Here is a 14,022-nt window from a genome sequence, read left to right on the forward strand (position 1 = left end):
AAGATTTGCCACCAAATGAAATGCACATAGATACTGATATGGTCTATTGAAATTGATACATACAGAGCAAAAGACTTTCAGACTAGGCAGTACTTACAGGCATATCTCACTAATGAGGCCTTCTTTGAGTACAGCATATTTTTATTAACACATGTTCCTCTCATGATCCCAGCCTGATGCTCTTCATTTGTAGCACCATTTGTATAAGTCAGTGCACTGCAGTGGGTACATGCAGAACTGTCAATTAGCACTATATGAAAAACAAAATAGAGAAGAAACCACACAGTAGCACAGAACGAAATGATAAAGTGCTTTTCGTATATTCCAATAAACAAACTTCTTCAGATCAAGAAAAACAAAAAGTCACAGCTTAAATACTCTCTGGGCGCTATATCTTACATATGGGCAACAGTGAACTGCCGGAGGAGGTAAGAACACATAGCAAATGTGTTACCTGATCAAAAGTGTGCCCCAGGAAACACAGTGATGGTTCTCATGAATGTGTGTCCCCATGCCCTACAGCTCCAAAATACAATTACGTATTTGCCAGACAAGCAATGGGCAAAGACATAAAACACTAAATGTATACCACAATCCTGAATGTAACCTGAAAGGGACAACTCATGCTAAGTGCCACAAGACTTACTTTAACCAGAAGACAAGTAGACTGCTTAAAGATACAAAAAGGCAAATTGCTTAGAGCACCATGACATTGCTTCTTACAAATGTATTTTTTATTAATGTAATATAATTAGTCAGCTAGCAGAATATAAAATTTGCCATCTTTCAAAGATGATTACAATATTTAATAATCTACACTTCTATTTTTACCTTAGAAAATCCAAGTTCTGTAAGCAAGCGGTCAGCTACATACTCAATATACTGTTCCATTAATGTACTGTTCATTCCAATCAGATTTACAGGAAGTGCCTCAGTTAGAAACTCCTGTCAGTGAAGAAATAACCCATTATGTTGTTTTAGTTAAAGCTCAAATGACAGATTAAACAATACAGACTTCCCTATATAGAACTAAGAAATAGGTAGTTGCAGAACACTTCTAAACATTTAGCACTTTACCAGTAACCACCAGAGAGAGAGGGAAATTCAGTAAGTTACATGATATAGCTGAAAATGAATTCCATTCAAAGTACTTTCACGTGGATGATGGATATAAGAGCAAGAAAAATGCCCATTACCTACTATATGCCATGTATGTCATTGTATATACTTGTAAAAAAGAATTTTATTTTGTATGAGTGTGCTAAAATGTAAACTTTAAAAAATTGTGGTAAACGATGATATATTACATTCTGGATTCTGGAACTTGGTGTACAAGCCTACATCTCTGGCAAAGAGCAACCAGGAAAATGTAATAAAACATATTATTTCCTTCATTTTTTCTGTGTCAGAAAGGTCATGTATGGCCTACATGCTAAAATGTGTATCAGTTTACAATGAATGTTTGTGAATAATATATTTTTGTCACAAACACAATTAATGAAATTTTATGGTAAGAGAAGGAAGGGCATTTAAAAAACAACTGTTTGCAGCCATAACTAGGGCTGCAGCAAATACTTCAATTTTTCCAAATAACTGAACAGGCTGGTTTACAAGAATGTCTAAAATATTGGGCTTTCACAAAAGAAAGCAGGTTCATGAAATAAGAGATATGTGAATACACTGTTCAGATGACCTTTCAGAAACATCTCAGCTGCTATAATTTCCTCTTTTAAATGCGATCTCTCAGCATGCAATCATTTAATCTTCTAACTACTTTGCTCCCAAAGTACTTCTCAAAGTGCTCCCTACCATTGTTTATCAAGGCATCATGTACTAGTATGAAAAGGGTGTGCCAAAGCCCACAGTCACCAGTTCTAATCTTGAATAAACTGAATGAACACATCTGCAAGAGATAATGAAACAATGATATCATGTTAAAAGTTTCCCAAGTTTATCAGTTATGCACCCACTAAAGAAGATGCAGAGCCATCCAGTCAGAAGTAGAAGGTAGGAAAGTATTAACTACCTTCTGTAAAGAGTGCAATGCTCAAAGGTGTGGTCTCATGAGCTGCATTGCCGCCATTGATTAAAATATGAGCTAGATAGCCTTAACAGTATACAATAAATCTGTATTACTACCTTGGGGTATCATCAGTTTGTCACACCCAAAATAATCTTTGCATTGTACAGCTCAGCAGTAAATTTAAATACTGGTATCTCAGCAGTTCCACTACACCCTCAGTCCTTAACCTTTACAAATGTATAGATATTCCAAGGCCCTTGAGTTTTGTGACCATTCACCCCTTGCCACTACCCTCTCTCAATTTACACCTCCTTTCTTCAGGTGGGCCATACCAGTCAATCCTGGAATAAATCTGTGGATACCCATCCAGTCATCGAGTTTATGTTTAAAGAGAAACAAGAGGTCCAAGACAATCAAGTCTCTATTGGTGCAGTAAGCAAGTCAGAGATCTCCTCTCAAAATCTAGCAGGCACTGAATAAAGTGACAGAGCTTGCAGCCTCTCATACTAGTTCAGGAACTTCAGCCCTAGATCTTTATGGTTATGTACCTTTGCTGTCTTTATCATTGTTTGATATGTTCAGTGATATACATCCTAAATGTGGAGTTGTACTCAATAACTGGCCTAATCAATAATGAGCATAAAGGAGTGATCAGCTCTTTACAGTTTGATCATATCATTTGGCAATTAACTGGGCTAAATAAAATATTTTTTCTGACAATCATTGTCACATGATTGTCAAAAGAGAGGAGCTATCAACCCAAGTACCTAGGTTCCTGAATATATTTTCACTTTGTTGTGGTGTGCTGTCTATACTGTATGATGAGGAAAAGGGTTGTCTACCATAACAGATGATACTACACTATTTAGCATTTACTTTGAGCCCATTTTTAGTGCATCAAGAGTTTACTAGGGAGAGTTCATTCTGGAGGGTTTGGGTGCCATAGGGTGACTTAACATCAATCCCCATTTTGAGGTCTGCAAATGCATTGAGATATGAGAAGCAAATTACAAAAAGGGGCGGTACCAGCACCAAGCTTTGAGGGACACCACTAGTCACCTATATACTTGGATGAAGCAACAGCAACTTGCATTGTTTTAATTTTGTCTTTCAGTCAGTTGCTGATTTATCTTACCACATATGGGTTGATTTTCAGTGCAACTATCACCTGTAACTGAAACTTGCTAAGACTGTTTTGCATCACACAGACACAGTATTATAGTAAAGCCTTTCCTCCAGCCAGGCTTCTCTAGTATGCCAAAGGTTTCAGTTACTATACACAGCTATATCACATTAGATAATAGCATCTAGAGCAAAGAAGTCACTCTCTGAAAGGTGGATGCTAAAAGTTAATCATTTACAAGTTTTGGTAATTACCCTTCTATACATTAATAAAAAGCACCCACAAACATTTTTAATTTGAAAACAAACATTCCATACTTGAAATATATAGAATTAAGCTATATCTTCTGCAAATTAAATGCATACTCAATTACACACTTATACAAAGATGTACAAAATAGGAGGCTTAAAATGGGCAGATTACATTTAGAAAAATATTAACAGGCATCTGTTCTTACTCCTACTGTGAGCTAAATATTTACTGTAATCTGTCTATCACTATAGTATGAGTTAGAGAAAACTCACAGGCAGAATTGCTCAATGAATCTAATCAGCAAGCTTTCTCTTTCCAGTTCATGAATTTCACACTGCTCACTCCAGTATAGAAGAAAAGACTGATAACATTTTTTTAACAGCTGGCCTGTACACTTGGACAAGTCACAGCTTCTGGAAGAATTCATGAGGGGTGTCTTGGAACAAATCATCACTGGCAGCTATTCAGTCACCACTGTCTTTTATGGCAAACTCTTTCTCTGCAGTCAGTAATGCCCATTACTTTTATGATTCATGATTTTAAAGCTAATTGGTCTGTTTACAAAGTCAGCCAGCTATGCAGACAACTCTAGTTAATGTAATGCAACACAGCCTTTGTCAAGCATAGCCAGTCTAAAAAAAAAACATCTCTGCTAATGCGTGTGCATGTGTGTGTGTGTGTGTGTGTGTGTGTGTGTGTGTGTGTGTGTGTGTGTGTGTGTGTATGTGTGTGTAGCCAGATTTACTTAATACACTCTAACATGATTTAGAGAAAAACATGATTTTATACAGCTTTACAAACTATTTACAACTTTGTGTGCTTGTTTTACTCATCAGAATAATTACAGATTTTTCACCACTTCTGCATTTTTCTTTTGAAAAAATATTTACATTATAGTTTTTACATTCCTCTCACCTTCCTTGACATCAAGCAGTCTTTCTCAAAAATCTACAAGAAAAATGAAACTTGTACAGAAACTTTTTATCTCTTTATTCAATAAACCAATTCCCTGTCTTGACAGACCATTTACATTTGTATTAGTGGTTTTACTCCAGATTTGGACAGTCATGTTTTAAGAATGCAACCATGAACTCCACCTGATAAACTTACCATTTTGCTCAGAGGTCCAGTGTAGCCACATTAATAGACTACAGTATGTAACCACTGTGAATGTTCTACTATTTAGGTATGAATGAAACTTTTGTAGAGCCTAAACTATTCCTAAGTGTTCCTTTTCGATGGCTGCATATAAAGCCTGTCTTGGCTGAAGTCTGTGGTTGAGATACATTACTGCACATTCCTTTACCTTTAAAGAGATCTAGCTATGTGCAGTCATCAGGCCATGGTGTAAAGCATCTACCCACTCAATGAACTATTGTTCATAAATAGAACCGGGCTAGTTGAGGAAGTCCATTCAAGACCTTTTTCAACTTCTTGAATGACTGTTCTGAACCTGTTGTCAGAATACACTTATCTGATTTTTGGGGTGATATTATCTATAAGAGGAGTGGCTATTGTGCTACAGTGAAGATTAAACTTTCTGTAACAGATCTTATAACAACCCTCCCAATGAAAATAATAGCCAATTCAGTCTTTCACGCATGAAATTTATATTCTTAATAGTTAACCCTGTTCTATTTAGTTTGCTCAGAACCTCCTTATCATATTAATCATATTCCTGACAGGACTAACAATAGATAATAATACCATATATGTAAGTAAGAACATACTATCCAGTTCCTGTAAGAATGTGATCTGCCTTCCCTTTTTAAGTTGCTGGGGCATTTTTCACCCCAAACAGTATTTTTTTCAAAGAATTTTATTACATAATTATTAAAATGAACAGATATTTCCATGAAATTATAACATTTTTTTTCCTTAAAATTAAAAAACAAGAAAATAAAAAAAAAACTTCTAATATATAAACCAGTGTAACGAAACTATGTACAAAGATGTTCATCATGCAAAAAAAATTTCTTAATGTAGCTGTAGGATTAATCAAAATCATCTGTTTGCATAAATTAATAAACTATTTTTCTAGAAGTTCATAGATGATATTCCATGAATTATATAATGTAGTATTCCTAGATGATCTAGATTTAATAGTTAACATTTCCAAATTACATGTTTCAAGGAGTATATTTTTAAATTCCAAAAATGTAGGTGCTGCACTAAATTTCCAATTCTTAGTGATTGTTTTTGTAGCTATAGATAGTATAGACCAAACCAAAGGGTACTTACTCTCTTTTACACAATCAGGGACAGGGGTATTAAATAAAACAAGTGATTTAGATATAAAGAAATTATCAGTATAAATTGTTTGCAACAAATTATTGATATCATCCCAAAATTTTCTTAAATATATGAAATTATAAAACATATGAGACCAGTCAGCATTCAATTCAATATTACATCTCCAACATGTTACATTCTTTTTAGAAAATATACTTATATTATGAGGAGTGATAAATGATCTATTTAAAAATCTCCATGGGAATCATTTCTATTTTAAAGAAGAAGTAGTCATACTTGCTGATTGTAAAATATTCAATTTGTCTTTCTCAGAAGAGGGTTATTATTAATTAAAGAAAAATATTTCCAATAATTATCTGAATGTGTATCTAAATCACATTTAATTGCCCTATAAATGTTTGATAACGTGTTGTTAGCAGGAGATTTATGCAAAACTGATCAAATCATATATTGTATTAGCTTGGGAACTTTTTTCCTAATCATAGGAGACATAGAATCCAATTTATTTAATACATATTGTCTATCTTCTTGAAGCTCTAACCATAAACAAGTATCAAGTTTATACTCTTCCAAGAGTAAACTATTGGATTTTGTCTCATAATTTATCATCATTTGGTGCCAAAATATTAAATTCTTTTGCTGAAATATAGACATTTTTGTATAATCTGAAGAGAAAATAGATCTGTGTGTATAGGCTATAGGGAAGAGTAAAAAAAGCCAATCCTTATAGATATTATATTTAAATATATAATTTTAAATGATTTTAAAAGAAAAACTATATACTTAGAGTTAAAACTCAGAGAAGAAAATTCAGAAATATAATCTTTTAACCTCCAAATAAATGGATTATTAATTATATTTAGCTTATAGGAACTGTTTATATCTTTGGTATTTTGTGACAATACCTCTATAAACTCTTTCCACTTAGCAGTGTATTCCACATCAATGAGATGAGAGATTGTATTGAATACTGATTAAATTGAATACATTTCTAAATATGGTAAGGCTATACCCCCATTATTCCAATTATACATATGATATGTTAATGCAATCCTTGGCTTATTTGGTAACCACAAAACATTCTGAATCATTGAATTAAATGTTTTAATTATTTGGTAAGAAGGAGGTATATATAAAGATTGAATTATATGTAAGATTTTGGGGAGAAGGATCATCTTTATTATTAAAAGTTTATTATCCTTAGAAAATGGTAATTTGTTCCATTTATTTATTAAATTTTCTATCTGTAATAGACTTTTATTATAATTTATTTGAATGGTATCTTTAATATTGTTAGTAATAATTATACCTGAATATGCTATTTGTTGAGACTGAGCTATATATTCATTATATTCATCAGGTATATTGTATTTTTTGAACTTGTTAAAAGAATTTGTGTTTTATTATTATTAAAAGTAAGGCCGGAATTTTTTTGAAAATATTCCATGTTTTTAAAAAGTTTTTGTATAGATTTCCTTCTACTCCCAACAGTAATCAATATGTCATCTGCAAACATTTGTATTGTAGATGATATAGTGGGGTTTAATTTGTATCCTTCAATATCTGTATCATGTCTTATTACATTTGCCCATGGTTCCATAACTAATGAAAATAAAAGAGGGGATAAAGGACACCCTTGCTTAGTGCCTTTTACTACTGGTATATTTTGAGATATACTAGTACCAATTTTAATATAAGCTTGGTTACCTTCATGTAACAGAGTGATAAGATTGATAAAATTATTGGAGAAATTTAATTCCTTTAATAGAGTGAACAGATTTGCCCATGTAACTGAGTCGAAAGCACAATTTATATCTAAACTAACTTGGGTTAGATTTGTTTTAAGATTTTTCACCGAATCAATTAAAGTTAATATTCTTTTAATGTTATCATATGAAGTTCTCTTTATTATAAACCCTGTTTGATCACTATCAACTAATTTGGGTAAAAGTGTTTTAAGCCTTTCTGCATAAATGGGCATAAATAATTTGTAATCAGTGTTTAATAGGGAAATGGGTCTATAGGAGGTACACTTAGAGGGATCTTTGTTAAATTTTAAAATAGGAGAAATAAAACTGTATTTCGAAGAAGGTGGAATTATGTTTTTGTCCTGAACAAGATTAAATACTTTATAAAGCAATAGAGCATTTATAGGTAGTAATTTGTAAATTTCAGGAATGATGCCGTCATTACCTGGTGCTTTATTTTGCTTTCATTTGGTAAAGTGAGTTTTAAATTCTTTGAAAGATATTTGTTTATCAATAGAAATCCCTTGTTCCTCTGAAAGTCTTGTTTTAGTATATTTATTAATAAATGCTTTTTATTTCATCTTTAGAGTTAATTTCAGTAGTTGTTTGGTTGATGTTTATAAAAAACTCTCTAAATTCGGTTAATATATTATAAATTTCCAATATAATTTTTCCTTTTTTAGGGGAGAATATTTTATTAATATGATTAAATCTATTTAATCTTTTCGTTTTATTAGCAAGAATTTTTAAGGATTTAGGGTTAGAAGAGAAATTTATAAACTTGAATTTTTCTATATTGATCATAGTTTTATGTTTTAATATTTCTAGATATTTATTATTTAACATATTTATTTATTTTCTTTTATCTGATATACCTTTATCACCCATATTACTAAGTTTTAAAGTGTCTAATTTACATTGTATATCTTGCAGCTCTTTATCCCAAGCTTTCTTTTTTTGTTGTACCAATTCAATATCCAACCATATAGATAAGATTTTAGGCATCCCATATGTACATTTCTGATATATCATTAATATTGTTACGTTCTAAAAATTCTGTACTTCTGTAGAAATGAAATAATTAAAATCTTTTAATTTTGTGATATAAGCTGGGATCCTTTTTATATGAATATTAAAATTTGGATTGACTACCACTTCAAAAATTATAGAATTATGATCTGATAAAGGACATGAAATCACTGCTGATTTGTTTAAGGAATCTCTTAAATTATTAGAAATAAAAACTCTATCTATCCTCGAGTATGAGTTATGTCTATGAGAAAAAAGGTGTAAAACAAAGTAGTATCTGCAAAATAATTTATATCTTTCAAAAAATAAGAATCTGAAAAGTATTTTAATAATTTAGATGATGTAGATATTCTTCTCTTCCCATTAGTACTAGAGTCTTTGTAATCTAGAATAGAATTGAAATCTCCTGCCAAAATAATGTTCCCTTTAGAGAATAATACAATTTGATCTATATGTTGTTTCACTGTGTTTATCCCTATCCTTGGGATCAAATATATGTTAATCAATGTGAACATTTTACTGTTTATTTCTATGGTGACTGCACAAAACATTCCTTTATTATCTTTATATGTATCTATTATTTTAGGAAAAGGAATTATGCTGTTCCAAAGGATAGCTACTCCTCTCTTTTTCTTAGTATGTTCAGAACTTACTAAAATCTTATATGTTTTAGATTCAAGTCTGAATATATCCTCTGTTATTAAGTGAGTTTCTTGTAAAAATACTAACTGGGATTTATGTAACTTAAGATATCTAGTTAAATTCCTCCTTTTATTAGGATTATTTAAACCATTAATGTTAACTGATATACCTTTTAGTGTAGTCATTGAAAATTAAATGATGTAAATATAAACATACTGATCTAAGAAATACACAAGCATATATCTAATAGGAATACTATTATGATCATTAGAACAAACATAGTGTAAGATTATCATATTCTTAAAATTAAGGTTGTTTCCTACTACATAAGATATGAACATCTGAAAAGTTATTAGAAAATATTTATAACATAAACATGAAACAAAATAACCAACCCGAACCCCTCGGGTGTTTAAAAGTCCTAACTCGAATGACATCAGTCACTCGAATCGACCTCCTATCAAAAGCAGCATCCAATCAGCACCTGCCTAAATGTCTATAGTCATAACTATAAACGTAAGGCTTCTCATCAATATCATAAACAATTTTTTGTATGAACCAAATATATAGTATAATGTTGTGTCAATTAGTAAACTGATGACAGCTACATCTTAGGAATAAAGTACAGAATTTTCTTACATTAGTTAGTAGGTTATTAAGAACTACTATGATGTATTAGTTCACTCTTCTGTTTTAAAGTAATCATCTTTGATAAGAACCTTAAAAAGAGACTATGGCATTCTTTTATTACCGAAATATGGCTAATAAAGGCTGAAGCATGATACATAGTACTGCCATAGGTGATCAGCTAAATGGAACATAGTTGTAAATGAATCACCTAAGGGCCTTCAATAACCACTAACATTGCCAGCTAATAAATAAGATGCTAATAAAAGTGATTTTACTAACAATCAACTAACATACTGATTGTTCTGAAAGAACCCAAACAGTATTTTGATGAATTTATGTGATATAGACAAGGTAATAAAAGCTGATCTCTCCCTTGCAGCTGATGTCAATGTCAGGTCAGTGGGAGTCAAATACTTAGTCCTGTTCAGCTGCTTTCCCATTAAGTTTTTTGTAGACTACACAAACCTTGCTGTACAAATCTTTTTTGGCAGCAGCCCCACTACTCCGGTCTAAGGACTGTTAAATTCCTGGATTACTCCCCAGATAGATCATCTCCTGCAGTTCCTCCAACATCGTTTGTTTATAGATTCATAGGTTCATAGGTGTTTATCAGCCTAATGACCACAGGGGCCTTAAGCCTAGCCATGCATCCCAAATCTCTGACAAGTTCTGGTACCCCTGATAGGTGTAAGTAGGGGCTTAGAAGATGAAGCATTCATAAGCAGAGGCCTGGGAGATTAACCATTTACAAGTTGCTTGTGTCCATTAGAGACATTGGTGCCAAGCCAGTGATGAATTTCCTGTTCCCATCCAATTCTCCAAGTTACACTTGTATTGACTTAGGGAAGAACTCTGCTTCACATGGATGGGGAGCCTATTCCAGAAATGAGTTAGTCTCTTGGATACATTCCTGTCTCACCAGCTATTTATATCATAGACAATGTTTAATTCTTTAGAACAGATAATTCTAGTGCTGTTTGTTTTGTGGCTATGCAGGAGGCCCATCAGAATGGGGTCTGACAATGCATGTATGCCGGGCATAGATATCCCCTCAACAGTCTGTAGGATACAGAATTCAAAGATAGGGCCTTGAGGCAGTCTGCATTGGACATTTTACTTACTCTCTGTATTCCTTTAGTGAGAAACCTCTGTGAACATTCCAGTTGTTGGATATGCCTGGTTAGGTACATACCAAATGGGGCATTATACTCAATGATAGTTTTGATGAATGCCAAATACAGTGGAACAATGACTTCCTTGGACCTAGATGCCATACCTTTGTCTATAAGTTGTGCAACACAGAATGATTTTCTCATTACTGTAGATACATGATGGTCAAAGGCTAGATTACTGTTTATGTGTGTCCCTAAGTCCCTAACTACTGGGTCAGCTCTAAGGGTTGTGTTGTCAATATGATAGTTACCAGGGTTGGGTCACTTCCCAAAGGATACTATTATGTATTTCTTGATATTTAGTTTAAGTCCATGGCTTTGACATCAGTTGTTTGCGTCAGACCTTCCTGGAGAATATTTGTGCCACTGTTGGATTCAATGACAGCTCCTAATTTACAATCATCTGCCAATTTAGTCAGCCAGACACCATTGACATTGGCCTTGACTTCAGAAAAGTGAATGCCAAAAAACAGCAGTCCAAGGAGTGATCCCTGAGAGATTCCACTTGTGACTGGCCTCTTGTAGATTCCCAATTCTAACTTCCTGGGTCCTGTCTGTGAGACAGTTGGCTATCCACCAGGTGACATACGGGGTCTGTACTTAACCTCTTAAGTCTGTCAACAATGCCTGAATCAGTTATTGTGTCAGATGCCTTGGCGAGGTCAAGGTAGGCAGTGTCAACCATTTTGCCCTCATCCATTGCTTTGGTGACCTTCTCAAAGAACTCCACCAGGTTGTGTATGCATGACCTGCCCTTGATGAAACCAAACTGAGTTGGGTCCAGTGTCTAGAGGTTTACTACTTCATTACTGATCATTTATATGATAATTCTTTCCATGGCATTGCATATAAGACTAGTGAGACTTATGGGTCTGTAGTTTCCAGGGACTGTAGATTGGCCCTCCTTTGTGCAGAGGGATAACTGTTGCTGTCACCCTTCATGAGGCACAAAGCCTGTTGGGAGGCTACAGTTAAATATCAGTTCTAGAGGATGTGATAGGTCATGTTTCATGCTATTTAGAAGGCATCCTGGGATATTGTCTGGGCTTACTGATGAAGTGTTCTTGGCCTTAGAGAGAGCATTAAGGTCCTGTTCCCTAGTGATAGCAGGGGGAGTTATATTTGATGGTATTTCCAGGGGGAAGGTTCAGGGGCAGAGAGGGGTAAAGTTGGAGCTGAATTTGTTGACCAGTAGGTTTGCTATATCTTCTGCCTCAGTACAGTTGGTTCCATTTACAACTAACTCTGCACACAATTGTGTATTGCGTTTGAGGTTGCTGAGATAGCCAAAGAATACCTTGTGGTTCTCTTTGGCCTGGGAGGCCAAATTTACCTCATACTTGGCTTTGGTAGACTTTACTTGTCCTCTGAGTTATTTGTTTAGTTTGATGGCAGTGTTTTTATCCTACGGGGTACTGCACCTTCTAATTTTTGCCATGATTTTCTTCCTTCTGTTATACAGTGTATTGATTTTGTGATTCCACAAGGGTGGCTTGTTTTTTGAGTTAGATCTGTACTTCTTCCTAGTGGGTACAGCTGCCTCTATGCAGCTATTAATATGCTTGTATAGGGTTTCTGTGAACAGTTCTGCATAGGCAGCAGCGTTCTTATGGTTTATGGGGGCTTGAAACTTTTCCAGGTTATCACTTAATACCAGGAAGTTAACCTTAGATTCCTGAATATTCCATGGTTAGTTGGGGGTCCAGGTTCTATTTTTACTTCAAAGAAGATACTTTTGTGGTCTGACCTAATCAGGGAAGACATTACATTAGGGGGTGTGCAGTACTCTCCATTATTAGTCAGGACCAGATCCAGTATGGTTGCACTCCTGGCTAGTGTACTGACAATATGGTCCGGGGAGTTTGTATTTACAAAATCCAGGAATCTTTTTGCCTGTATGTCTAGTGTTGTATAGGATTCCCAGTTAATAGGAGGTAATTAAAGTCACCCATGAATATGGTATTGAGTTGGATCGTGAGTGCTTCCAATAAGTTTAAACACATGGTATGGGTTTCCTGGGTCTTTTAGCTTGCAAGGAAGTGGTATTGGATTTTGCCTATGGTGATATGAACATAGATTAGCTCAAGTGCATTGTCCTGTTTGACCAGCCTTGAGGTATATTTATTTTTGATGTAAATCGAGACACCTCCACCTTTAGTACCTGTCTGTGTAGTAGCTGGTCTAAATGTGTGGAAGGCATTATAACCTTGCACTGTCAGTGTGCTCTCAGTTACTTTAAACCATGTCTCAGTGACTGCACAGACATTAGCATTCTCTAGGGTGAAGAGGGCTTATGTAGGAAGTACTTTTATTCTGGCATTGCCTAAGAAGGCACTATGAGGAAAGACAATGTTTTAGCTAATATTTGGAAGCCTAGATGGGAGAGGTGCAAACCATCCCTGACAAAGCAGTGTGATCTGTTGACCATCTCCTTCCATGCTGACAAATACTGCACCCCCTTAAAATGACACTGGAAATCAAGACAATTATTAAACTCAGTCATGTTTTGTTTGTATTGTGGCATCATCCTTGGAGAAGGTAAAATGCTGCTCAATGTTAGGCTCATACCAGCCTGGGACACATATTCCAAGAGCTCCATGATGTGTCTGTTCATATAGTCTAGGGAGGTAGATCTCAGGTCATTTATACCCACATGGACTATGACTGAGTCATACTGGTACTTGTGGTCTAATGACCTGAGTATTTGCGTAATGTGGTGGATCCTAGCCCCTGATAAGCAACTGGTTGTGACCTTCTCCTTACTTAGCCTGGTGAGATGGACATCAGTGTGTCTCACTATGGAGTTTCCAATTTACCAGAATGTTGGATTGTGTGGTGGCTTCCTTATGGGCTTAGAAGTAGAAGGCTCCATGAGATGTGGCTGTATGTGTTGATGTGGGTGTTGTTTTGAAAGAGTGCTTTCAGAGCTGCTGAGGGTATTTGCTATGTATACTTCATCTTCATTTGACTTGCTAAGGGACTATGTAAGGAGCTTGGCTGACTGGTCATTCAGTCTTTGTGTCCATTGTGTACTACACCAATGGGATCCAGTCAGGCTCAGGAGAGATCAAGCTGTCACAGTCCTATAGCCCTGCTTGGATTTTCTGGACTTAGGTAGGAGACAGCTGTTGTGGGAGCACTACCTCATCC

General features: G+C 34.7%; 1 protein-coding gene across 1 annotated transcript in view; it reads right to left on the reverse strand.

Annotated features, from left to right (window-relative positions):
• RRM2B (ribonucleotide reductase regulatory TP53 inducible subunit M2B) overlaps positions 1 to 14,022 on the reverse strand; it is a 1,174,820-nt gene that overhangs the window by 289,784 nt on the left and 871,014 nt on the right. Inside the window, exon 8 of the mRNA XM_044065668.1 lies at positions 832 to 945. Within this exon, the coding sequence (XP_043921603.1) occupies positions 832 to 945 (114 nt within the window). The remainder of the gene's footprint in view (positions 1 to 831; positions 946 to 14,022) is intronic.

The sequence above is a fragment of the Protopterus annectens genome, chromosome 3.part0 (assembly GCF_019279795.1).
Source record: "Protopterus annectens isolate FY-2018-M chromosome 3.part0, PAN1.0, whole genome shotgun sequence".
Taxonomy (NCBI): Eukaryota; Metazoa; Chordata; order Ceratodontiformes; family Protopteridae; genus Protopterus; species Protopterus annectens.